The sequence below is a fragment of the Oreochromis aureus genome, linkage group 16, assembly GCF_013358895.1.
Source record: "Oreochromis aureus strain Israel breed Guangdong linkage group 16, ZZ_aureus, whole genome shotgun sequence".
Classification (NCBI taxonomy): domain Eukaryota; kingdom Metazoa; phylum Chordata; class Actinopteri; order Cichliformes; family Cichlidae; genus Oreochromis; species Oreochromis aureus.
In genome coordinates, this window is record NC_052957.1 from 10,970,059 (window position 1) to 10,997,977 (window position 27,919).

A 27,919-nucleotide genomic window follows, 5' to 3' on the forward strand; every position below is an offset into this window, starting at 1 on the left:
CCGAACTGAATCCTTTTTGATGACCTGTGGACTGATATTGTAGAAACATGTGAAAAAAAGTGGCATTTCAACCCAACACATCCCTAAACGATCAATACAGAAAGCAAGAAAACTTCATGATTCTCTTGTTACTTCTACCCTTGGACAGCATGCAGACCCAGACAGCAAACAAATGTTCAGAATCCAAGTATTCTATCCAGTTATAGATTGTATGATGGGAGAAGTGGAAAGACGCTTTTCTAGGCTGAACTGTAATATTATGAAAGGTGTTCAGGCATTAAATCCATCAAGTGGCACATTTTTGAGAGAGGAGGATGTACTACTTCTTGCCCGTGCTTATGACTCAAATACTGATGATCTGAAGCATGAAGTACCTCAGATTAGGCGAGTCTTAGAAAGACTTGCAAAGAGTGATGAAACAGTTCCTACCACTCTCCTACAATTTGTGAGTTTCTTGGAGTCGTATAATGATGTGTTTTTGAACTGTTCGGCTGTGCAAAATAGCTGTAGTGTTGCCTGTCAGCAGTGCATCTTGTGAAAGGACCTTTTCTGCTTTGAGGATGATTAAAAACTATTTACGATCAACTATGACAGAGGAAAGACTGTCCAATCTGTCTATACTCAGTATTGAGTCCAAACGCACAAAAGCATTGGATTTGGATGAGTTTGTCAGACGGTTTGCTCATCAACATGGAAATCGCCGCATTCAGCTGTTGTAGACACAATATTCTTCAACGTGGCCTAATGTAATGAAAAATAAACTTTAAGTACTTGACTAGTGAATCCTGATGGTGAAAAATGTTTTTTTCATATTATTTTGTTCAGTGTTTTTTGTAAAGTGCAGATTTCTGACCTTTTGCTGTAAATGTAAGGATGTAATACACTTTTGAATGTATTTCCAACATAAAAAGAGTGTGAAACTTAATTAAAAATACAAGTCCAACTTAATCCACCTTGTATTGTGTAGGTTTCTGGATTTTGTACTAATTGGGATATATGCTTATTTGTTGTATAGGCTATACAGTACATAAAATCCAAAATATTTTTTAATTTACTGAAATATTTAGTTATTTCGGCTAATGCCAAAAAGAATGTTAGACTACGTTATTTTAAACAAAAATTGATGTATTTTGACACTATATATGGCATGTATTAGAAAATGTAGCACCTGCAAATGTGTAAAGAAATGGCTTCGACTTTGCCACCCTATCTGATCTCCATGCCACCCTCATGCCACCCCAAAATTTTTTCTCTAGATCCGCCCCTGGACTCGAGTCACATGACTTGGACTCGAGTCATTAATTTTATGACTTTAGACTTGACTTGAAAAAAGGTTGTAAGACTTGTGACTTGACTTGGACTTTTACACCAGTGACTTGGGACTTGAATTGGATTTGAACCTGTTTACTTGAAAAGACTTGATATTTTACCCAAATCTAAAATTTAACATACATATTATATAAAAAGTGCGGACCATTAATTCACTTTATTCATTCATTCATTCTTACCACACTCCGTATGTATGTGAGCGTGGGCTGTAGCACAGCCAATCAAATTAACCAGATTTGAAAAAAACAAGAACAAAAACGCTGGAGCCAAAAATGCTTCCAAGAGTAATTTCTTTCGGGTACATAAACTACGAAGTAGTCAACAAAAAACGAAATGCAATATGCAAAACATGCAAGAAGAGAATCACAGACGGAGATGGAACAACTTCCAACTTTGTCCGACATTTGAAGTTGCATAAAGAACGGTAGGTGGTGCTTTTTTTTTTTTTTTTTTTTTGCTCCGATGAAGTAGCTGACTTAGCTAACTTCATCTTATTAGCAAATGTTCTTCGGGCTACGTTGATGATACTGCTTGGCTTTAACAGGTATGATATGTTTGTCATGCTATTTTAAATCCGGTCCTGCAAGCGCATCCAAGAATAACATGCAACTTGTTAGCTCAGAATTGTCGGTGAATGGTGAGCAGGGTCCATTTCAGAAAGTGGGTTCTGTAGCTGTACTCAGTCTCTCTCCGTCTCCTCCCCATCATTAACCCCGTAGATTTAACCCAGTTTAGACTGACAAATATTTATTTTACCATCACATCACAATTCAAAATCACTGTGTTTAATTTGCAATCAGTGTATGGTCGTGTTTAACTTTTGCATGTCTGAGTCAGGGAAAAAATTTTTTGGGGGTTAGAAAATCGGGCCCACCTTAGTGTGTAATTGAGTAGTCCTGCTATACATGGCCTTTTTCTTCTGTCATTTATGTCAATACATCAAATAAAATACTTTGATCTTATATTATTAGCTGTTGTTTATTTGCAAAGGTTATTCTCAACAGGGATGCTAGACAAAAACGGCGTTTTCTACAGACAGCCTAGCATACGCTCTCCACTTGCGAGTGAAAAAGAAAAACACCCCTTCCCTATTGGTGTTAGAGTTTACCATGTCAGCCAATCAAAAAAATGATAAGGCAACATGTGACATTTGGTTGTTTAGGGAGAAGGGAAGTTTTAGGAGTGACACCCGCGACGGAAAGCGGGCGGCGAAAGAAAGAGAGAGAGGGAGAGTTTTCATATGTGAGACATTAGTGACGTTTAGCGTGTTTGGAGGCTATAGTTAGTTTGTTGTGTAGTTATTGTTTTGTATTGTGTGTCGGTTAGACTGCTGAATTTCATATTTGATCTAAAAAGCTGTCAAAGGCAGATTCCAGTGTAAACGCTGTCTCCACATAGAAAACTGGACTGTTGCACCTCCAGTTGTCAGACCTGCAGGGTTTAGGCCTGTGGTGTTCTCTCTGTCTTATACTGAACACAAACTACATTTTTGGACTGGCACAAATAATTTGTGTGCCTTCTTATTTGATGAAGCACACCTGATTGTTCTGTAAATAGATTTAAATGGTTATATAAAAACGCCTGAGGCCTTGGCTGCATTTTTAGGTAAATAGTACCATATAACTTTGTTGTTTGCAAAACTTGTGCATAATTTTTAGAAATGTACAATTTCTATTTGCATTTCAAGTTATGAAAATGATTCGTTAAACATGTAAAAAATATAACTTTTTTCTACTCTGATTCTGAATTTTTGTCTGAATTTAGATCAACTGTGCTAATATAGTATACCAAAATGAAAAAATAACTCAAATTTCAGATATTTGAGGTTGTGCTGTAAATAATGATACCAAACAAGGCAAGAAAAACATATTTTAAAAGTGAAATATAGAAGTAAAATCAAAAGTAGTCAAGAACGGGCAATTATACCCGGGACCCCAGAGGGTTAAAAAAAAAGACTTGAAAGGACTTGAAATTCAAAGTTTCGGACTTGGGACTTGACTTGAAAGTCTTCTGTCTTGACTTGCGACTTGACTCTGACTTGCTTGACTTTACTTGAGACTTGACTTGTGACTTGAGGATAAAGACTTGGGACTTACTTGAGACTTGCAAAACAATGACTTGGTCCCACCTCTGGTTAGAAGTACCTGAGTCAGATGTGGACACCCGAGGTGAAGGGAACCATCAGGCTGAAGCAGTAGTCCTATCAGGCTTGAGTAGCCTGTGGGACTTCATAGTCAGCTTACAGGTTCTAGAAGGCCAAGTGGAGTGTGGTTTTGATAGTGTTAAAGCAAAAATGTAGTTGTGTGCGTAGTTTGTTGAGGCCATGGATCAAAACTTCCTGTCCACCTGGGATCAATTCTGGCAAACCAGCAGGTGACTCAGGAGGTGAGAGTAGTACTAGACTCTCGAGGCCATGGATGTTGGGGCCGTCTTGGTTGATACGCCTCTGCAACATTCCATGGAAATATGGGGTAGTAACTCTGGATTAACAGATTGATTCCCATCTTTAAGAAAGCAGGCTGAATAGTGTGCTCTATAGATGGATTATGCTACTCAGCCATCCTGTAAGGGTACTAGAGTCTATCTGTAAGTCAAATGTCAGATTGAGGAGGAACAAAGCCGTTTTTGTCCTGGTCGTGGAATGTTGGAAGACCTCTTTATGCCATGTGATGTACAACAACATTTGATCCACTTAAAACTGCAATGAGAGCTTGGTTCACATTGCTAGCAAGAAGTCAGACTTGTTCCTAGTGGGACTTCCCCAGGGCTCTCCTTTGCCATTGTTTATGTTCATAATTTTTATGGACAGTATTTCTTTCCAGATTCAAGTGCAGAAGGGTTCCACTTTGGTGATATTAGTATCTCATCTCAAATTAGGTGGTTTTGTTGGCTTGTACATTTCACATTTCAATTGACTTCAGTGGGTCATAGAATCAAATACATGACAAAAGACAAACTAATTTGAATGTGTACATTCAAATTAGGCTTTGGATCACCTAAAAACAGAGGAAGTTGAATTTCCCTTAAGAATGACCAAAAAAAGGGTTATCTTCTTTATCTACAATACTGGAAACCAATTTTTTTTAAGTTATAATTTAACAATGTATCGCACTTAAAAGAAATAGAAATGTGAGAAATGTCTGTTAAAGGAAAAGAATGTCATTGTCTCTAGCTTTGAACCTTAAGTCCAGCCCCGCCCACCTTATTTCTCCTTCTCTGTGCTGCAGTTATAAATGTTAGCAGGTTTGTTTCAGCTGGGAGGGAAGAAGCTGAACTTATTGTTATGTGTTCCTAACGTGATGAATCTCCTGAATCAAGTACAATGTAAAACTGCTTGGTGTTTGTTTTATGATTGCTAATGTGCACATTGTATCACAGGTGTAAAAGCTGTTGAGAAGGAACATATCATAATGAGGTAATGTAAACAGCATTTGAACAATATAATACAAACTTTGCTCAGCCATTGGGATCTAGTACTCTTATATCTAAAAGGACCATTCATATGATTATAAATGGTATATAAATGGTACATTTTCTGATATTAAAATCAGAAAATGGGAAACTCCAGTGAGATTGTGTCATTTGTGCTGGCTGCTTATGGAAATGTTGGAGCTTTAAAATACATGTATTTTGTAACAATATTGTTCTGGTACCTCTTTATATGTGTGGCCAACACAATCCTTATTGTGGTCATACGTGTGGACAGAAGGCTGCATGAGCCAATGTATATACTGCTTTGTAATTTATGTGTGAATGAAATAAACAGCAGCACATCACTCTATCCTCTTTTGCTCTCACAGATGTTCTCAGACAGCCATGAGGTGACTGTGCCGTTGTGTTTTCTGCAGATGTGTTGTATGTACACAACTGCTTCTGTTGAGTTTTGCAGTTTAGCAGCCATGGCCTATGACAGATATATCGCAATCTGTCATCCATTTAGCTATAATGTCATTATGAACACAGAGAGAGTGTTTATGTTGATTCTGCTTGTGTGGATTTTTTCATTTGTTAGTTTTTTACTCTCATTTTCGTTCATCTTTGGTTTAAGGTTTTGTGGAAATATTATTGATAATGTATATTGTGACCACCAATTAATAATTCGACTTTCATGTTCAGTTTCAATTCACAGCTCTATATCTATCATATTCTTTGTTATAATGAGTATTTTCATACCCTTCAGTCTCATTTCAGCCTCTTATGTGAAGATTTTGAGAGTTTGTCGAAAAACATCCACAGAAAACAAGCAGAAAGCTGTGACTACTTGCACCCCTCAGATTGTCTCTGTGTCAAACCTTTTTGTCGGGTGTATTTGTTACTCTATTGACTTCAGGTTTTTAGTTTCTCAGGTACCTGATGAAGTCCATATAATTTTGCCTATATATCTTCTCATTTGTCAACCAATGCTCACCCCATTTATGTATGGATTTAATTTGCCAAAGATAAGGCAATCCTGTAAAATGCTTCTGTTTAAGAGAAAATAAATCTTTGTTCAGTAAGAGACTCTATCTCTCTGTTGACAGCATCTCTGCCGTGTAGGAAAGTAACATTCAGCAATTTTCCTATAATTTGGAGATATAAAGAAAATAAAATCTGCTTAAGTAATGCATTTGAATTTACAAAAGACCTATGTTATTCAAATTATTTTCTTTATTTTGCTAAAGCTACCTTGCAACATCTAATTTCCTCTAAACTCCAGGGCTCCAGAGTCTTAGCTTTCAGTGCTAATAGTATTAGTCTGGCAAGCAAAGCAATTTATTAAATATACAAAGTTATATCTACATTATTTTCAAGCTGGAAACCACAGTTGACCTAACCTGTCAACTGATCCACAATTGGTGGCAAGTACGATCTCGTTGCAAAGCAAGATTCTTGGGCTCATGTCATATCCATTCCAGTAAGTTAAAAGTTAAAAATTCTATCTTCGAGACATTAGTTAATTTAACCAGACTGACCTAAGATACAATGACTTTCCCCTCAAAGAAGATTTTGCCACAGTCATCAACACCATCAGAAAAATGGCAGTTAGGCTCTTTGATACATATTTAATCAATACACTGGTGAGGAGGAGAGAGGCCAGGAAACTACATTTACAATTTACATCACAGACCACCTCTTATCTGATTCAGGGTTATAAGAAATTATTTTATTTAACTTTTTATTTAATTTTATTCATTTTTTTTACTGTTGTTTAATATTTCGTTTGTCCCTACTGAACTAACAACTGAACCGGAACAATTTAGAAATGCACAATGAAATTTGACAAACTACCAAAGGAGTTAGCACACTTATTCATCAAAACATACACTTGCGTAGACATTTCGGCTACATTTACTATAGTAAAAATGGTCAAATTAGTTCTTTCAAAAGTAAAGTACTTAAATAAGAAAATATATTCTGAAACCACAGTAAAACACTAAACATCAAAATTGGTCAAATGAAATTACAAATATTAGACTTTGATATTTTTGTGTAGGCTTTAGTCAGGATCAAACCATAACAAACTGGATTTAAAATAGGAGGGATGATGAGGAATTTAATGGCCATGAAGTTCTTTAAATGCTGTGGCAGAGATGCTGATCCAAACCTTGAGTACATGAGATCAAAAAGCAAAGCGTCGAGACATTAAGCAGACAAAATAAATGTGACACAAAAGTCTGTCTAAACTTTTTCCTGCTTGCTATGAACATGCAATGCATTCACTTTTGTTGAACCACAAGCAAGTTTGACAATTGATAAGTTCACACAGTAAAGCTTGTTTATGTTGGATCCAAATAATTTAAGTGATGCTAAGCTTATAATGAGAGTCTCAAAGCAGTGAGGAACAAGCCAGCACAGAGTGACCCAGCAGTCGCATAGAGTTAATACACCAAGAACACAAAAATACATACATGGGTTCATGTAGGTTTTGACCTTATAGTTAAAATAAGAGTGTTTACCATCAAAATGAAGTAATAACACAGCAATGTGAGAGAGAAAAGTTTGGCTCTGTAGTTCACTGATGTACTGAAGCCAGACAGAGAAAGGAAAACTATACTAGACGTATTCATTTTGCTATCTTCATATGTAAAAACATCATTAACTATTTTATTGGCACCTTTACTGTAAGTTCACTTGTTTTAGAGAGATGCAAAATTTAAGGCAGGATGTTGGAGAAGACCCCTCCTTCTACAGGGTGGGCCATTTATATGGATATACCGTAATAAAATGGGAATGGTTGGTGATATTAAAGTCCTGTTTGTGGCACATTAGTATATGTGAGGGGGCAAACTCCTCGAGATGGGTGGTGACCATGGTGGCCATTTAGAAGTCGGCCATCTTGGATACAAATTTTGTTTTTTCAATAGGAAGAGGGCCATGTGACACATCAAACCTATTGGTAATGTCACAAGAAAAACAATGGTGTGGTTGGTTTCAACGTAACTTTATTCTTTCATGAGTTATGTACAAGTTTCTCTTTGTTCACAGCCATTGACATATCGAAGAGGTTAACACGTGAGGAGCAGATCGAAATTGTGTTGATATCTGGTGAACGCAGTAACCGGGTCATTGCAGTAGATTTCAATTCAAGGCACCCTACGAGACCACCCATCTCTCATGCTGCACTTTGCTAACTGTAGCATGGGAGATGGGCTGTCCTAGCTTCACTGCGTAGCACTCACCACATGTCACTGGAGAGTGGCATTAGTCGAACATCCCTTCGGCGGATATTAGCTACTCACAAATGGCACCCTTACAAACTCCAGCTACTGCAGCATCTCAACGAGGATGACCCAGATCGGCGCACAGAATTTGCAGAATGGGCAAAACGAAAATTGGAACAGGACCCTCAGTTCACGCAGAAGATTTTGTTCAGTGATGAGGCAAACTTTTATGTGAATGGTGAAGTTAACAAACAAAACCACCTCTATTGGTCTGACACTAACCCACATTGGATGGATCCCTCCAAGACTGTTGAACCAACAAAAGTGATGGTTTGGTGTGGTATATGGGGTACAACGATAGTGGGTCCATTCTTCATCAATGGAAACCTCAAGGCCACTGGATATTTGAAATTGCTACATGATGATGTGTTTCCCTCTTTATGCACTGAAGCTGGCACGTTCCCTGAGTTTTTCCAGCAAAATGGTGCACCACCACATTATGGGTGCCAGGTCCAAGCATTCCTAGATGAACAGTTTCCTGGAAAGTGGATTGGTCATCATGGGCCAGTTGAATGGCTCCCAAGGTCTCCCGATCTGACTCCTTTAGACTTTTATCTTTGGGGTCATCTGAAGGCAATTGTCTATGGTGTGAAGATACGAGATGTCCAGCGCCTGAAACTACGGATACTGGATGCCTGTGCTGGCATTTCTCCTGCGGTGTTGCTATCAGTGTGTGAAGAGTGGGAGAAGAGGGTTGCATTGACAATCCAACACAATGGGCAGCACATTGAACACATTTTATAAGTGGTCAGAAACTTGTAAATAACTCATGAAAGAATAAAGTTACGTTGAAACCAACCACACCATTGTTTTTCTTGTGACATTACCAATAAGTTCGATGTGTCACATGGCCCTCTTCCTATTGAAAAAACAAAATTTGTATCCAAGATGGCCGACTTCTAAATGGCCACCACGGTCACCACCCATCTTGAGGAGTTTGCCCCCTCACATATACTAATGTGCCACAAACAGGACTTATAACACCAACCATTCCCATTTTATTACGGTGTATCCATATAAATGGCCCACCCTGTATATTGCTGCCGTGTCACTAGCTGACAGTTCAAAGGTTTTAAAATTCTATATTTAGGTTTAGGAATTCTATATTTCTATTTCTATATTTTCTACCACAATCAAAGGAAAGCAATCTTATCCTATCTTTAGCCTACAATACTTTTGAAAGGACCAACTTAATGTTTCTCTCTAAGAAAGAAAATTAACAACATTTATCGGGAATAAAAAGTCTGTCTTTTTTAAAAATGCAAAAAGTGTGCCATTTTAATAATTGTTCATTAAGGGATGGATTCTTACATGAGGAAATTAGACAACAGTTTGATAAATATGTTACATTAATTTTATAACAAGAGTTTGTTGCATTTTTGTTTAAAAAATGTCCCTTTGAAAAATTATTTCAAATGATAAAATGCTTTTACTACTTTAGCAGTGTATTTGGGATCCTTGTTTTGCTGAAAAATGAAGATGCTGCCAAACATTCCCTGTGCAACCTCCCCACTGCTGCCCCACAGACTTCATGTAAAAGCTGGACAGCTTCTGGGTCTGAAAGCGAAGTGCCTTAAACCTGTATTCTTTTAAATGGCCCGAGGTGATGTCAAGGTCAAGGTCAGGTTTATTGTCATATACAGAAAATATTGTAGCAACATTTACCCGTAATGAAGTTCTTAGACTTGTGTTCCCCAACCACATATAGTTTACAGGTATATTTAAAAACAACAACAACAACAACAACAACAACAACAACAATAATAATAATAATAATAATAATAATAATAATAATAATAATAATAATAATAATTAGAGCAGGGCGATATGACCAAAAATATTTCTCACGATATACATTTGAAAATCTGCGATAACGATATAACTGACGATATAACTGACACTAGACAAAATACTTTACAACTTCTCAACTTTATTAGTGCAAAAAAAAAACCCCATCAATGTATTTTCACTTAAACAAGCAGCTTTTTTAAGTGCATTAAAGTTATATAAAAAATTAACAGTGCAAATGCAAATTCCTTGCTGACAGTTTAACCAAAAGGCATTTCCAGTGGAAATTGGCCGACATATCCTCAGCATAACTGTGTATAATATCCACAAAACTTAAAAAGAGGTTATATACACACAATACGGTAATATTATGTTGAAGCACAGTACGTATCATCCCATGAGGCTCCTGCCTCACGATAGCCGTAATGCTCCGACAATCCATCAAGCGGTGCGGGTTCGTAGCTTAGCAAAGTCGTACTGAAACATTTGACAGATTTTCGAGCACCGTCTACCACATAAAATCGTTTCGAGGTTAGTAAACACAACCAGAATTCATGCATAAGGCGCACGGGATTATAAGGGGCACTGTCGATTTTCAGAAACATCAAAGGATTGATTTTAAGTGTGCCGTATTTTCCAAAAAACCCGGTAATAACGACGGCCCGCTGGCATGCTCTACCAAAAATAGTGTTTTGTGTATCTGACGGACGAAAGCCAAACCAGTTCCACACCACTGAAGTTGCAGCATTTTTACAAACCAATTCTGGTTCATCCATTTCATTTAATGATCCCCTTTCGCTCTTCTCATTCTGCATCGCCGCCATGTTCGTATGTAAACAAAGGCACTGCGCATGCGCGTTTTACCCATATTCTATCGCGATATTTCGTTTTCCTATCGTATCCCAACATTACACCGGTATTACCGTGAACAGTACGATATAGCCCAGCCCTAACAATAATAATAATACTTTTATTATTTTATTGCATTTTTAATACTATTATAAGTGTTAAAATGTTAAGAGAATTTAAAACAAATAATTTAGTATTTACAGTTTGTGTAAAACTGTGCAGTGAGGATTTAAGTGGTTTGAAGTGACAGTGTGTAGAGTCCAGCAGTTGTAGTGAGTGTGTAATGGTGTGTGCAGAATGTCAGCAAGCCTGATGGCTTGTGTGTAGAAACTGTCTCTATGTCTGCTAGTGTGTGTCTGAATGCTCCTGAACTGACTGCCGGATGGCAGGAGTGTGAAAAGTCTGGGGCTGGGGTGGCTGGGATCAGAGAGAATCTGCTGCATCTTCCTCATGCATTGCTGTCTATAGAGATCCTGCATGGCTGGTCGTTCAGTCCTGGCGATCCACTGAGCTGATCTCACCACCCTCTGCAGAGCTTTGCGGTCCAGAGCGTTACAGCTGCCATACCAGGTGGTGATACAGAATACTTTCAGAATACTTTCAATGGTGCAACAGTAGACGTTTGAGTATTCTGGAGTTCATTCTGAGTCTTCTCAGGCGCCGTAGAAAACATCTTGCTTTTGTGATAACACCTCGCTTATGTTGATGCCTAGGAATCTGAAGCAGCTGACTCTCTCCACCACTCCTTCTCTCTCCATGTCTGTGGTTCCAAAAAGACAGCTGGTAAAACTAAAGTGTAGTGCTAAAGTTGCCCATTTGATGTTTCACTCTATGCTGGCCTCTCTCTCATATAATAATAATGGATTGCATTTATATAGTGCTTTTCAAGACACTCAAAGCACTTTACAATTCCACTATTCATTCACACACTGGTGGAGGCAAGGTACAGTTGCAGCCACAGCTGCCCTGTTGCAGACTGACAGAAGTGAGGCTGCCATATCGCGGCATTGGCCCCTCTGGCCATCACCAGTAGGCGGTAGGTGAAGTGTCTTGCCCAAGGGCACAACGACCAGGACAGACAGAGCTGGGGATTGAACCGGCAACCTTCCGGTTACAAGATGAGCTTCTCAACCCGCTGAACCACAGTCGCCCTAATAACAGTAAAACACAAAACCTCATTTAAAATTAAAACTAATATTTAGAAGATTAATTTATTATGTTGTATTCAGGGCTAAAGAGCAGGTTATGCATTTGAGTGCATGATTCTTTAACAATGGGACTGTGTGTGCAGTCTGAGTCCATTCTGTGTGACTGGGATGGTGGCAAGTAGACAACTAGAGGTTACCCACCTAGTCAGAACTTTTTTTGTGTTGATTTTGCATTAACTCAAAAAACCCTTATAATAACTATATTTTATGATGCTCTTTAGTTTTGTAGTTGTTTTATCAATCAATTATCAGTCATTTCTTTGCTTTTTGGTGTACTTTATTCTGTAAAAGTTACATAAGATTGGGGAACTTTTTTCATTAAATATCTCCGGTAAGGAGATATTTCTCCATTATAGACTATTATCTCTCACTTGGGTCCTCACATGTAAGCATCTTAAGGTTTTCTAATTAGTCAGTGACAAATATTTGTCTATTTCAATGTTACTGGCTGTTTACAAGGTGGGAATAATTTCATTTATGAAATAAGCTCTATTATACATTAGTTTTGACTGTTATTTTAAGTAAAGATGAGTGTTGTACACATCAACCTGAGGTTTATTTGAATACAAATATATTTAAAAATAACAAATTCCCACAGAAAATATTTTTCTTTGTTCCTTAGTGCCTGATGTTAGTGGACTTCGAGCAGAGAGTTTAGCCCACAGTTACATCAGCCTGGAGACTGCTGCTCCCTGAGCATCACACACACAATTAATGTCCTGGGGATAAAGGAGTGCCCTGGACTAATGACCCTGAGGCTTAATCATCATGTTTACTTGATAATCTTTTAGTATATTTTTATCTTCTGTTAGAAATAACATGCTAATCACATGTGCATGGAGTTGTTGTGAAAGAAAGGTCTCCAGAAAAGTTGTTTGTTTTATTTCAACATATACACACAAATCAGTCATGCATGACATTTACTTTAGTTTACATCTTTAACTGAAGTCAGGGCTCTGACAGACAAAAATGTACATAAATGTGGTCATTTATTCTTGATATTATCATTGTTATTAATACTCAGGGGATTAAACATGCAACATTTCAGATTGGACATGAAACTTGCAACCTCTAATTTCCTCTGAACTCCTGAGATGATTCCACAATTTTGTTTATTATATTGTATTTTAAATTGTTTTAGGTGTTCTCCTCGTTTAAAACAGACTTGATTCAAATGGCCATCTAGTTATCAAACAGGTGCAGCATGAAATACTGAGTTCATTTGAAACATTCTTCCCTAGATAGGGTTGAGAAGTAAAAAGTTGGTCCAGTGTTCCATGATCAGGAGGAAACTGCATTGTTCCTCCTGTACAGAATCTCTTTGCCAGCACTCTGTGGTAGACTTTTCCGGGGAGGCTGAGGAGTGTAATACCCTTATAGTTGAACCATCCCTCTGGTACCTTATATTGAAGATGGCAACCACCACCCCATGTAACAATTACATTACTGGGGTGACCGTGGTTCAGGGGGTTGGGAAGCTCATCTGTAACCGGAAGGTTGCCGGTTTGATCCCCAGCTCTCTCTGTCCTGGTCGTTGTGCCCTTGGGCAAGACACTTTACCCTACCGCCTACTGGTATTAGCCAGAGGGGCTGATGGCGCGAAATGGCAGCCTCGCTTCTGTCAGTCTGCCCCAGGGCAGCTGTGGCTACAACTATGGTTTGCCTGCACCAGTGTGTGAGAGTGAATGAATAGTGGAATTGTAAAGCGCTTTGGGTGCCTAGAAAAGTGCTTTATAAATGCAATCCATTAATATTACTCGTTACTTCAGTAATGAGTAATCTAACTAATTACTATTTCTATCGTTACAACGCTGTTACCTTTACTAACAAGAGACCTGCAGGTATCAGGCTTGGGATGTTCTCCTTTATAGTATATTGTGTGGCATCTTATTTAACGAAGAACACCTGATTGTTATGTAAATAGTTTGAAATGATTTTTTTTTTTTTAAAAAGGTAAAAGGTAAATGGCTGCAAATAACTTTGTTTGCAAAAATTGTGCATAGGATTTTAAAATTTACAGTTTATATTTACATTTAAAGTTATGAAATATGATTCATTAAACATGTTTGTAGTTGTTAGAGTAAAAAGTATAACTTTTTCTATTCTGAGTTTATGTTTTTCTCTGATTTTAGATCAGTTGTGCTAATACAGTATGTCAAACTGAAAACATAAATGTAAATTCAGACACGTGAGGTTGTGCTGAAAAGAATGATACCAAACTAGGCAAAGTAAATAGTTTTTAAAGGTGAAATGTAGAGGGAAAATCAAAAGTAGTCATTGGTGGTTCAGGCCAAGCTGGATCGGATAGCGGTGTAGAGGTGGCAGAGGCTGGACCAGGCGAGGCGGAGGCTGGACCAGGCGAGGATGGTGCTGGACCAGACAGCGGCGTGGCAGCTACGGAACCAGACGGCGGAGTGGCAGCTGTGGATGGTGACACTGCAGGTGATGGTGTGAAAGCTGCAGGCGATGGAGCAGGCGTTGGCACTGAAGGCAAGGGTGTTGTAGCAGTTGGCGGAAGAACTGCAGGTGACGATGAGGAAACCGTAGGTGATGGAGCAGTTGGTGGCACTGCAGGCAACGGTGATGGCTGGACGGGCTCCTCGGACCCTCCAGCAGAAGCAGGCTGCTGAACGAGCCCCATGGACCCTCCAGCGAAGGCAGACACAGGGCCAGCAGCCATGGAGGCCTCTGGCAGACACAAAACAGAACCAGCAGGTTTAGGGGACCCCTGGCAGGGACAGAACAGTACCAGCAGGTGCGCGGGCCTCTGGCGGAGACAAAACAGAACCAGCAGGTGCGCAGGCCTCTGGCCGGGACAAGGCAGAACCAGCAGGTGCGGGGACCTCTGGCAGGTTTGACTCTGACTGGAGCTGAGTAGCACATTGGTTTGGCTCAGGCAGACTGATCCCCAAGGACCCCAAGAAGGGACCGGTCCCATCCAACTACCGACCAATTACCTGCCTCAGTACTACATGGAAGCTCCTGTCAGGCATCATATCGGCTAAGATGAACAGGCACATGGGTCAATACATGAGTGGGGCACAGAAAGGGATTGGCAAGAATACCAGAGGCGCAAAACACTGGTAGACAGAACAGTCAGCCGAGACTGCAAGACCAGACTGACCAACCTGTGCACTGCCTGGATTGATTACAAGAAGGCCTATGACTCAATGCCCCACAGCTGGATACTGGAATGCCTAGAATTGTACAAGATCAACAGCACCCTAAGAGCCTTCATCAGGAACTCAGTGGGGATGTGGCGCACAACACTAGAGGCCAACTCCAACCCCATAGCACAAGTCACCATCAAGTGCGGGATCTACCAAGGAGATGCTCTGTCCCCACTGCTGTTCTGCATAGGCCTGAACCCCCTCAGTGAGATCATTAACAAGACTGGCTACGGATACCGACTACGGAACGGAGCAGTTGTCAGCCACCTCCTGTACATGGATGACATCAAGCTGTATGCCAAGAGTGAACGAGACATTGATTCACTGATCCACACTACCAGGCTATACAGCAATGACATTGGAATGTCGTTCGGACTGGAGAAGTGTAGTCGGATGGTAACAAAGAGAGGGAAGGTAGTCAGAACTGAGGGGATTGAACTACCAGAAGACATAGAGGACAGTTACAAGTACCTGGGGATCCCGCAGGCGAATGGGAATCGTGAAGAGGCTGCTAGAAAGGCTGCAACCACCAAATACCTGCAGAGGGTCAGGCAAGTCCTGAGGAGTCAGCTGAAGGGTAAGAACAAGATCCGGGCCATCAACACCTACGCCCTGCCCGTGATCAGGTACCCTGCTGGGGTAATAGGCTGGCCAAAGGAGGAGCTAGAAGCCACTGACATAAAGACAAGAAAGCTCCTTACCATGCATGGAGGGTTTCACCCCAAGTCCAGCACCCTGAGGCTGTACGCTAAGCGGAAGGAAGGGGGCCGGGGACTGGTGAGTGTCAGCACCACAGTCCAGGATGAGACAAGAAACATCCAAGAATACATTGGGAAGATGGCCCCAACTGACCAAGTGCTCAGTGAATACCTCAGGCAGCAGAAACCCAAGAAAGAGGAGGGAGACGAGGAACCATCATGGAAGGACAGGCCCCTGCACGGTATGTACCACCGGCAGATAGAGGAGGTGGCTGATATCCAGAAATCCTACCAGTGGCTGGACAAAGCTGGACTGAATGACAGCACAGAGGCACTAATCATGGCAGCACAAGAACAAGCTCTGAGTACAAGATCCATAGAGGCTGGGGTCTATCACACCAGGCAAGACCCCAGGTGCAGGCTGTGTAAAGATGCCCCTGAGACAATCCAGCACATAACAGCAGGGTGCAAGATGCTAGCAGGCAAGGCATACATGGAACGTCATAACCAAGTGGCCGGCATAGTGTACAGGAACATCTGTGCCGAGTATAACCTGGAAGTCCCAAGGTCAAAATGGGAGATGCCCCCAAGGGTGGTGGAGAATGACCGAGCTAAGATCCTGTGGGACTTCCAGATACAGACGGACAAAATGGTGGTGGCTAACCAACCGGACATAGTGGTGGTAGACAAACAGAAGAAGACGGCCGTAGTGATCGATGTAGCGGTTCCGAATGACAGCAACATCAGGAAGAAGGAACACGAGAAGCTGGGGAAATACCAAGGGCTCAGAGAAGAGCTCGAGAGGATGTGGAGGGTGAAGGTAACGGTGGTCCCCGTGGTAATCGGAGCACTAGGTGCAGTGACTCCCAAGCTAGGTGAGTGGCTCCAGCAGATCCCGGGAACAACATCGGACATCTCTGTCCAGAAGAGCGCAGTCCTGGGAACAGCTAAGATACTGCGCAGGACCCTCAAGCTCCCAGGCCTCTGGTAGAGGACCCGAGCTTGAAGGACAAACCGCCCGCAGGCGCGTGCTGGGTGTTTTATATATATATGTGTGTGTGTGTGTGTGTGTGTGTATTACTGATCCATCTCATTCACTGTATGATATTAAGCAGAAAATGGGAAAATCAAGTTAGATTTTTTCATTTGTGCTGGCTGCTTGGAAAATGTTGGAGCTTTAAAATACATGTATTTTGTAATAATATTGCTCTGGTACCTCTTGATATGTGTGGCCAACACAGTTCTTATTGTGATCATACGTGTGGACAGAAGACTGCATGAGCCAATGTATATACTGCTTTGTAATTTATGTGTGACTGAAATAAATGGCAGCACATCACTGTATCCTCTTTTGCTCTCACAGATGTTTTCAGATAGCCATGAAGTGGCTGTGCCGTGGTGTTATCGGCAGTTTGTACACAAGTGTATCTGCCGAATTTTGCAGTTTAGCAGCCATGGCCTATGACAGATATATCTCAATCTGTCATCCAGTCAGCTATAATGTCATTATGAACACAGAGAGAGTGGGTATGTTGATTCTGCTTGTGTGAATTTTTTCATTCATTAGTTTTTTACTCTCATTTTCGTTCATCTTTGGTTTAAGGTTTTGTGGAAATATTATTGATAATGTATATTGTAACTAGAGATGGCACGATACCACTTTTTTATGTCCGATACCGATATCATAAATTTGGATATCTGCCGATACCGATATGAATCCGATATTGTGTGTTTTTTAATCAATAAAACTGTTTTTTTAATATCTTGCTGCATTTTGTATAAGTTCATACTCAAGTTTAAATAAACAACAACACTAAAGCTATTCTGTTATACCTGTGTGTAAAAAATACACTGCACCAAAAATATTTCATAGTTCAGCAACACTGATCAATCTAATAAACTTAAACCTACTCCATCCTCCCTATTCTGGTATTTTAAAGAGTACTTAGCAGAAATATTAAGCAACCTAACTAATAGGGTTGCAAACTCCCAGCAAAAAAAAAAAAAAATAGGGAACCACCCCCCACCCTCCACCTCATGATGCTTAATCAATGTAATCAACTTTAATTTGATGCAGGGTGAAAAAAAATGCACAGAAAGAAATTATTTTTTCAAGAATAATTAAATAGATTCAACATCTTTCTTCAACAGAATTGCAGAATTCACAGACGGTACCTTCCCAAAGGAAAAAGTACTATAGCTTACTAGGGTATATAGACTTAAGAGTTACTATATATAGTAATGGACTTCTATACATTTTACATCAGATTAAAACTTTGGGTCTAAGATTCAGATAATTATTTATTAAAAGCTAGATATTTTAAATGAGAATAAGAAAGAAAAGTATGTCTTTGTGCCCCCTTTTCCCTGTTCATGCCCTATCGGCCCCCCTGGCTAAACTTTGCTAGATCCGCCCCTGCACAGTTACCAGCCTTCAGCTACGTAGAAAAGGATCCTGGTGTAGAAAGTAATATTAAATACATTCTAACAACAGCTTATCAAGCTTAAACATGCTGCTGTTGTTCAGCCGCTGGTTTCCTCTTTCTGGTGCAAAGTGGACCAAAAATAAAGAAGAGAGACGGACTCGCGACAGAAAAGCCGATCAGCTGATCATTAAGCAGTTTCACGATTGAAGTAGCGGCAGGAGAGGGAGAGAGAGAGGCAGTCGCTCCATATATCGGTTGCTAAGCTTAACATGGGAACGCTTTACAAACATTCAGAGATGAACTTACACACTTGCTTTACTTCTCTCTGGGATAACTTCCTCGGAGATGAAATGCTGGTTTGGTAGTGAGGCTACAAATACACACAGCCGCTCTATCACATGACGCATACTGCTGCAACGTGCTACGGTTATGAGCCGAGTTACGCTGTGTTGCAAGTTTTGTGAGGTGCTTTTTTGATATTTAATGGATCGGATTACATTTTTTATTTTTCGCCGATATCCGATCCAGTAATTTAGGTCAGTATCGGACCGATACCGATACGTAATATCGGATCGGTCCATCTCTAATTGTAACCACCAATTAACAATTAGATATTCATGTTCAGTTCCGATCTAAGGCTCCCTATCTATCATATTCTTTGTAATAATGAGTATTTTCATACCATTCAATCTCATTTCAGTTTCTTACATTAAGAATTTGAGAGTTTGTCGAAAAACATCAAAAGAAAACAAGCAGAAAGCTGTGACTACTTGCACCCCTCAGATCATCTCTCTGTCAAACCTTTTTGTCAGGTTTGACAAAGGCTTCAGGTTAGTAGTTTCTCACGTACCAGATGAAGTTCCTATAATTTTGCCTATATATCTCCTCATTTGTCAACCTATGCTCACCCCATTTATATATGGATTTAATTTACCAAAGATAAGGCAATCACATCAAAGGTTACTGTTTAAGAGAAAACAAATATCCTTGTTCAAAATGAGGCTGTCTTAGCGCATCTTTGCTCTGTAGGAGAATAACATTCAGCATTCATATTACACTTCAGAGATATGTTTGAATTCACAAAAGACTCATGCCATTCTTTTTTCTTTTTTTTAATACTTTTGATAAGGCAACTTTTCAACATCTAATCCTCTATGAACTCTAAACAAAGCAATTTTTTCAACACATCAAAATTGTCTTAATCAAAATGTATTTAAAATAAACTACCAGGCTCATCTCACAGTGTAAAACTCAACTGTATTGTATTGGTCTTAACAAAGGACACCAACTTGTTGGTTGTTACACTGTCCTTAAAAATTATTGTTTTATATGTTGAAGTGTTCCTCTGCTCCAAGCAACTTAATTCAGCAAATACGCGCACTGGATGGTACTCCCAAGGCCAAACAACAGAGATGTGATATTGAACTCTTTTTCATGAAGTTCCTAACAGGACAGAGAAAAACATAGGCTACAATCACAAATACAGACTAACTCATGCATGAATACACACCACAAACAGAACCGTTTTACTTTGCCTAGTGCCCGTTCTAGAAAAAAACTTGAAGGAGAACCGTTAATTGACAGGCCTTAGCACCTGAGGACCACCACTGACAGAAGGTACAATAGAGGAAGTTTGAGATTATTCCAAGAGAGGGTGAGGATATTGAGCCAAATGGACCAAATTGGACACCTGATATAACGAGGCAACTGCATGAAGCTGTAGTTTCAAAGGGGTTGCTGCATGTAGTGGTGGTAATCCCCGAATGAGATGGTGGGCACTAAATTTCACAATATGTTCAGCTTAGTTCTGGTAGGGCAAGCATAGTCCAGTTATAACATCAGGCAAGGCAAAAAAATCTAGTGTGGAAGAAGTTTAGTGAGGCCATGGAACAAAATATTCCATCTAACTAGGTACAATTACTGCAAATCTTCCATTTACTCAGGAGAAAAATGCAGTCCTCTACTCACAAAAGGTGCCACTTACTTTAATTTAAGATACCAAGATAGCAAAAGAATCTGTGATACTTTGGGATGGATCTCTGGCTTGAGGGCAAATTCACCCCAATAGAGTGAGAGCACTGGGTGTAGCGTATTCCCCCTGCCAGAAACTGTCAGCTGCCTCAGGAGTCTAACAGACTCAATTCAGTGTCCACCATCTGATTTGGAGATTACCACCACTACAGGCAGAAACTACCTTGCATCCACAATTTTGTGCAGCTGCCTTTGTCATGATTTATTCCCTGGGGTTCCTGATGTGTGTTTTGTCCCCCCAGTTTTTCCCCAGTTTTGTCTTAGTTAGTTCCTGCCTTTTGGTTTGTATGTCGATTATCAGACTGTAATAAACAGCTCACCTTCTGTTCCACTTCGCCCATGATTGAAGTATCTGCATTTGGTTCTTCCTCTCTCCACACGATCTGAAATTTCAGATTGTGACAACATGCAGTGCTGACGTTTCTGGGTCTGGAGCAAATTCTCTTATGATAAACCACCCAACATGTGTAGCTTTGCTCTCAGGTCCAGAATGTATTGAATTTTGTTCTTCCTCTGGGTTGGATCTTCCTCCCAGTTTCCTTTAATTAGGACCAACAACTCAGTGGCATCCTGTTGAACAGCAACTCAACGGGAGAACAGAGTGTGAATGCAGCGCAGACACTACATGTCATGCACTGGTTTTTAATGCATCGCCACACATTGCTTCATTAACATTATTAATGATAAAGCTTTTAGAACAATGAAATGTCCCATAAGGATGATGTCATTTTCAGGGAAGGCCAGGGATGTTGAGCAGCTAAAATCCTAAATCAGACAAGGATGGGACAACATTCCTCTCCCAAAAATCCAGCAGTTAGTCTCATCAGCTTCCAGACATTTAGAGACTGTTGTTAAAAGTAAAAAGGGATGCTACCAGTATCGGTCAAGTTACTTGAAAAATTACTGTTTACTTCTCCAAAAAAGTAATCCCGTTACTTTACTGATTACTTATTTTCAAGGGTAATTAGTTACTAAATAACTTTTTAAAAAACATGATACACAACCTGAATACGTAATGAAGTAACTTGAGTTCATGAGATTTGCAAATGATTATATTCTGCTTTTTTCTTTACATTTTGCAATGTGTTTGAACTTCAAAAACATTGATTTTAATTTTTATACAAACGATGAATATGATATATTTTACCACTCCAGAAGTAAGTATCTGTAGATTCAAATTCCATTTTGAACCACATAACAAACATTTGGGGTAGAGACATGTAGAGACATTTGACTTTCCGTTCACAACCACACAAAAGTTATTTTCCTCTACAGTTCTGGAAAACTATGTTAACTGATGAAAACTATTTGTTGATGTTGTAATTTTATAACGCAGCATACTGAAAACAAACAAAAATGTCAGAAACAGACAAAGAAAGAACAAAGGAACGTCTGCCATTGCCTCCAACCTTGACCCACCCACTCCATTTCTTCTCCTCTGTCCTGGTGCTATAAATGTTCGCAGAGGCTTTTATCTCATTGAGCTGGGAGGGAGTATAATGAGTATAATGTTATCTTATAATGTCATTTGTTCTTCAGTTCAAATTAATTTCTCGGATTGAGTCTTGAACGTTATATAAATCTGTTTATTGCTTATCATTTCACTTCTCATGTGCACATTTTGTCACAGGTGCTGCTGAGAACGAATATGTCATAATGACATAATTGTTTGTAAAATAGCAGTTAAATAATATAATAGAGACTTTGCTTAAGGAATGGGATCTTATACTTGGATTTATATCTTAAAGAACCACTAATATCATTATTATTTATTTTGTTCATTGTCTGAAATTAAGCAGAAAATGGGAAACTCAAGTGAGATTGTGTCATTTGTGCTGTCTGCTTATGGAAATGTTGGAGCTTTTAAATACCTGTATTTTATCATAATATTGTTTTGGTACCTCTCTATATGTGTGGCCAACACAGTTCTTATTGTGGTCATACATGTGGACAGAAGGCTACATGAGCCAATGTATATACTGCTCAGCAATTTATGCGTGAATGAAATAAATGCCAGCACATCGTTGTATCCTCTTTTGCTCTCACAGATGTTTTCAGACAGCCATGAAGTGACCCTGCCGTGGTGTTTTCTGCAGATGTGTTGTTTGTACACAGGTGCACCTGCTGAGTTTTGGAGTTTAGCAGCCATGGCCTATGACAGATATGTCTCAATCTGTCATCCATTACATTATAATGTCATTATGAACACAGAGAGAGTGCTTAAGATCATTCTGCTTGTGTGGGTTTTTTCATTTCTGATTTTCATACTCTCATTTTCATTCATCTTCAGTTTGAAGTTTTGTGGAAATATTGTTGACAATGTGTATTGTGACCACAAATTAATAATTAAACTTTCATGTTCAGCTTCAGTCCAAGGCTCTGTATCTATCATATTCTTTGTAATAATGAGTTTTTTCATACCTTTCAGTCTCATTTCAGTCTCTTATGTGAAAATTTTGAGAGTTTGTCGAAAAACATCAAAAGAAAACAAGCAGAAAGCTGTGACTACTTGCACCCCTCAGATCGTCTCTCTGTCAAACCTGTTTGTCGGGTGTATTTGTTACTCTATTGACTTCAGGTTTTTAGTTTCTCTGGTACCAGATGAAGTCCGTACAATCTTGGCTATATATCTCCTCATTTGTCAACCAATGCTCACCCCATTTCTGTATGGATTTAATTTGCCAAAAATACGGCAATCATGTAAAAGTTTTCTGTTTCTGAGAAAATAAATGTCTTTGTTCAGTAAAATACAGTCTCTGTTGTCTGGTGCAAAAACATAAAGCAACTGATTTCAGTGTCTTCACACACACACACACACACACACACACACACACACACACACACTTAACAACTGATGTTCGGCCCCAGGCTGCTTTACTAACTTGGCAAAAATCTGTGACATGAAATTATTTCATTGGTCAGTGTACATTACCTTTGGAACACCAGATGTGATGTGAAAGTGGTAAGAGATTTCATCACTAAGTTTTAATTGAGGACAAGGGAAATGCTGCAATATAGTAAGTAGCACATTACATTCAGCTTGCAATTATTCTCAGCTTTGCTCTTTGGCAATGGACAACATGGCAGCAATGCCACTATGTGACATGCTCAACACAAGCTCTCTAAATTTTGAGGGGACCACTAAATCAGGAGCACTGTCTACTTATACCCCTTTAACTACACGGGCCCACTTCCTCAACAGTATACTAGGGTGTCCTGGTGCCACATACACCCTATGGACAAATGGTGGTTTGCACATAAGTCCATGAGCAGAACACAGTTCAGGTTCAGGTCGGGCAGGCTGTTTCTCCCAGTCACACCCTTCCAAAGTCACACTGTCTTTGCCGATATGAACATTGAAATCTCCCAGTTGGACAACAGATTTACCAGGTGAAGCGCACTCAAGGACTTCACCCAGGGACTCAAAGAAGGCCAGGTACTCTGTGTCAAGGAACAGGTTGTCCCCAACCTGAATGACAGTTCAAAGGCACAGGGAACAAACCCAGCTATCCTTAGCTGCCACCTGGCATGCAGAACAACTGATACCTATGGTGCATCGTGGTGGTGGGCCTACAGGAGGGTGATCCCATGTCCTTCTTCGGGCTACACCTGGTGACAGAGCTAAGGCTAAGGCACCCTCCCCAGGCCAGGTTCCAGTGAGGGGCCCTGGTAACTCTATCCTGGGCAGGTTAAACTGTTCTCTTGATGTTGTGCTTATAGGGGTCCCCCCAGTGATTAACAGAGGGGACTACTGTTATCTTTTGATAAGTGTTTTTCTACTACATGTTGACAACATTTTGGCTCGCTTTAGCAATTTACAATTTCTACATTTATTATAATTTTTTGACAATGTCATAAAACGTGTTTTTTAAACACACAGCAAAAACTTAATCAAAAATGACAAAGTAAATTGAAACTTGGATGAAATATACACTGTAAGCATAGGTGTACTGTGATGATTGTCAGTTTTGCTCTCCCCAACTATGGCAAAGAATGACTCTACTTTGAGAAGGTACAAATCTCTGGATTTTCTTTTTCTAATAAAATCATGCAAAATTATACACCTGGGTTGGCAAAAATAAGTGTATTTGATAGCTCCAGAACTGTCCAGCATTTTTACCTAAATTAAACTCAAACATGTTTTAAAGACAACTGGAATGCAGAGGGGCACAGATGTACTGTATAGTGAGGGTGCACTGGAAGTGTCTAGTAAAGGCCCCAACCTTTGAGATCTTCAATTCGACTTTGATGGTGTCAGGATCTCAACTTAAATGATATGGTTTTGTTGGCTTGTATATTTGACAGTTGAGTTCAGTGGGCCATAGTACAACGTACAGGGAGTGCAGAATTATTAGGTAAATGAGTATTTTGTCCACATCATCCTCTTCATGCATGTTGTCTTACTCCAAGCTGTATAGGCTCGAAAGCCTACTACCAATTAAGCATATTAGGTGATGTGCATCTCTGTAATCAGAAGGGGTGTGGTCTAATGACATCAACACCCTATATCAGGTGTGCATAATTATTAGGCAACTTCCTTTCCTTTGGCAAAATGGGTCAAAAGAAGGACTTGACAGGCTCAGAAAAGTCAAAAATAGTGAGATATCTTGCAGAGGGATGCAGCAGTCTTAAAATTGCAAAGCTTCTGAAGCATGATCATCGAACAATCAAGCGTTTCATTCAAAATAGTCAACAGGGTCGCAAGAAGCGTGTAGAAAAACCAAGGCGCAAAATAACTGCCCATGAACTGAGAAAAGTCAAGCGTGCAGCTGCCAAGATGCCACTTGCCACCAGTTTGGCCATATTTCAGAGCTGCAACATCACTGGAGTGCCCAAAAGCACAAGGTGTGCGATACTCAGAGACATGGCCAAGGTAAGAAAGGCTGAAAGACGACCACCACTGAACAAGACACACAAGCTGAAACGTCAAGACTGGGCCAAGAAATATCTCAAGACTGATTTTTCTAAGGTTTTATGGACTGATGAAATGAGAGTGAGTCTTGATGGGCCAGATGGATGGGCCCGTGGCTGGATTGGTAAAGGGCAGAGAGCTCCAGTCCGACTCAGACGCCAGCAAGGTGGAGGTGGAGTACTGGTTTGGGCTGGTATCATCAAAGATGAGCTTGTGGGGCCTTTTCGGGTTGAGGATGGAGTCAAGCTCAACTCCCAGTCCTACTGCCAGTTTCTGGAAGACACCTTCTTCAAGCAGTGGTACAGGAAGAAGTCTGCATCCTTCAAGAAAAACATGATTTTCATGCAGGACAATGCTCCATCACACGCGTCCAAGTACTCCACAGCGTGGCTGGCAAGAAAGGGTATAAAAGAAGAAAAACTAATGACATGGCCTCCTTGTTCACCTGATCTGAACCCCATTGAGAACCTGTGGTCCATCATCAAATGTGAGATTTACAAGGAGGGAAAACAGTACACCTCTCTGAACAGTGTCTGGGAGGCTGTGGTTGCTGCTGCACGCAATGTTGATGGTGAACAGATCAAAACACTGACAGAATCCATGGATGGCAGGCTTTTGAGTGTCCTTGCAAAGAAAGGTGGCTATATTGGTTGCTGATTTGTTTTGTTTTGTTTTGAATGTCAGAAATGTATATTTGTGAATGTGGAGGTGTTATATTGGTTTCACTGGTAAAAATAAATAATTGAAATGGGTATATATTTGTTTTTTGTTAAATTGCCTAATAATTATGCACAGTAATAGTCACCTGCACACACAGATATCCCCCTAAAAACAAACTAAAAACTACTTCCAAAAACATTCAGCTTTGATATTAATGAGTTTTTTGGGTTCATTGAGAACATGGTTGTTGTTCAATAATAAAATTATTCCTCAAAAATACAACTTGCCTAATAATTCTGCACTCCCTGTAAAATTAGACTGTTGGACTGTTCAAAAAGAATTAATGGTGAAATTTTAAATTTCCCCTAAGAACAAGAAAAAGGTATCTTCATTTCTTTGATGTAATAATTTTACAATGTATCTTATTGAAAACAAAAGATTGAGAAATAACTTTCAAAAGAAAAGAATGCCGTTAATTGGATCTCCCCCTCCTCTGTGTTGCAGCTATAAATATTAGCAGAAGCTTATTTTTGTCTTGTTCAACCTGGAAGGAAGCAGCTGAGTTTAATGTTATGTGTTCCTAATATGTAAGAATCTATGTAACTGAATCTTAAATCTTTTAAAGTATAAAACTACTTGCTGTTTGTTTTTGATTGCTAATGTGGACATTGTACAACAGGTGCAACAGCTGCTGAGAAGGAACGTGCCTTAATCAGGTAACGTGTCTGTGTAAAACAGCATTTGAACAGTATCATAGAAACGTTGCTCAGCTATATTGATGTCTGGTATTTCTATTCTATATATCTAATGAATATAACATATAATTATTACTGACTATCTTATTCACTCTGTCATATTATGGAGAAAATGGGAAACTCAAGTGAGACTGTATCATTTGTGCTGGCTGCTTATGGAAATGTGGGAGAGTTAAAACACCTTTATTTTATTATAATACTGGTCTGGTATTTCTCTATATGTGTGGCCAACACAGTTCTTATTGTGATCATACGTGTGGACAGAAGACTACATGAGCCAATGTATATACTACTTTGTAATTTATGTTTGAGTGAAATAAATGGCAGCACATCACTGTATCCTCTTTTGCTCTCACAGATGTTTTCAGACAGTCATGAGGTGACTGTGTCGTGGTGTTTTCTGCAGATGTGTTGTTTGTACACAAGTGCTTCTGTTGAGCTTTGTAGTTTAGCAGCCATGGCCTATGACAGATATATCTCAATATGTAATCCATTCACCTATAATGTGATTATGAACACAGAGAGAGTGTTTTTGATGATTCTGCTTGTGTGGCTGTATTCATTTCTTAGTTTTATTTTCTCATATTCATTCATCTTCAGTTTGAAGTTTTGTGGAAATATAATTCACAACGCATATTGTGACCACCAATTAATAATTAGACTTTCATGTTCTGTTCCAATCCAAAGCTTTATTTCTGACATATCCTTCGCCATTGTGAGTGTTTTCATACCCTTCAGTCTCATTTTAGTTTCTTACCTGAAGATTTTGAGAGTTTGTCGAAAAACATCAAAAGAAAACAAACAGAAAGCCGTGACTACTTGCACCCCTCAGATCGTCTCTGTGTCAAACCTGTGTGTCGGGTGCATTTGTTACTTTATTGACTTCAGATTTTTAGTTTCTCAGGTACCAGATGAAGTTCGTATAATTTTGCCTATGTATGTCCTCATTTTTCAACCTATGCTCACCCCATTTATGTATGGATTTAATTTGCCAAAGATAAGGCAATCATATCAAAGGTTTCTGTTTGAGAGAAAATAAATATCTTTGTTTAAAATGAGGCTCTTTTACAGCATCTTTGCTCTGTAGGAGAATAACATTCAGCAGATATATTTGAATTTTAAAAAATATGCAATACTTTAAAAAAAAATTCCAAAAGCTACTTTGCAACATGTAATTCTAAACTAAGCAATTTATTAAACAATCCAAAATTGTGTCTTTTTTTGAATTTATTTTAAATAAACTACCAGGCTCAGGTCACAATGTAACCCTCTATAGTATTGTATTGCTCTTAACCAGGAAACAAAATTTTTAGTTGTTACACTGTCCTTAACATTGTCACCCCAGAACAGTGAGAGATGGAATATATATGCAGACAGATCATGCTCATGAAC

The 27,919-nt window shown here is 39.5% G+C and overlaps 3 protein-coding genes and 1 pseudogene across 3 annotated transcripts; all 4 read left to right on the forward strand.

Annotated features, from left to right (window-relative positions):
- The first annotated feature begins 4,883 nt into the window (after positions 1-4,883).
- Positions 4,884-5,810, forward strand: LOC116327792 (putative gustatory receptor clone PTE01). The gene has a single exon (XM_031749454.2). The coding sequence runs from the start codon at positions 4,884-4,886 to the stop codon at positions 5,808-5,810; it is 927 nt and encodes a 308-aa protein (XP_031605314.2).
- An 8,743-nt stretch (positions 5,811-14,553) lies between these two features.
- On the forward strand, positions 14,554-19,180 carry LOC120433666 (annotated as a pseudogene).
- A 2,822-nt stretch (positions 19,181-22,002) lies between these two features.
- LOC116327800 (putative gustatory receptor clone PTE01) lies at positions 22,003-22,929 on the forward strand. Its single transcript, XM_039600344.1, has one exon. The coding sequence runs from the start codon at positions 22,003-22,005 to the stop codon at positions 22,927-22,929; it is 927 nt and encodes a 308-aa protein (XP_039456278.1).
- Positions 22,930-26,639: 3,710 nt separating this feature from the next.
- On the forward strand, positions 26,640-27,566 carry LOC116327793 (olfactory receptor 4D1-like). The gene has a single exon (XM_031749455.2). It carries the CDS (start codon positions 26,640-26,642, stop codon positions 27,564-27,566), a length of 927 nt encoding a protein of 308 aa, XP_031605315.1.
- The last annotated feature ends 353 nt before the right edge of the window (positions 27,567-27,919 follow it).

Coding starts and splice junctions, on each gene's coding strand:
- LOC116327792 (XM_031749454.2), top strand. CDS start 4,884: ATGGGAAACTCCAGTGAGATTGTGTCATTTGTGCTGGCTGCTTATGGA.
- LOC116327800 (XM_039600344.1), top strand. CDS start 22,003: ATGGGAAACTCAAGTGAGATTGTGTCATTTGTGCTGTCTGCTTATGGA.
- LOC116327793 (XM_031749455.2), top strand. CDS start 26,640: ATGGGAAACTCAAGTGAGACTGTATCATTTGTGCTGGCTGCTTATGGA.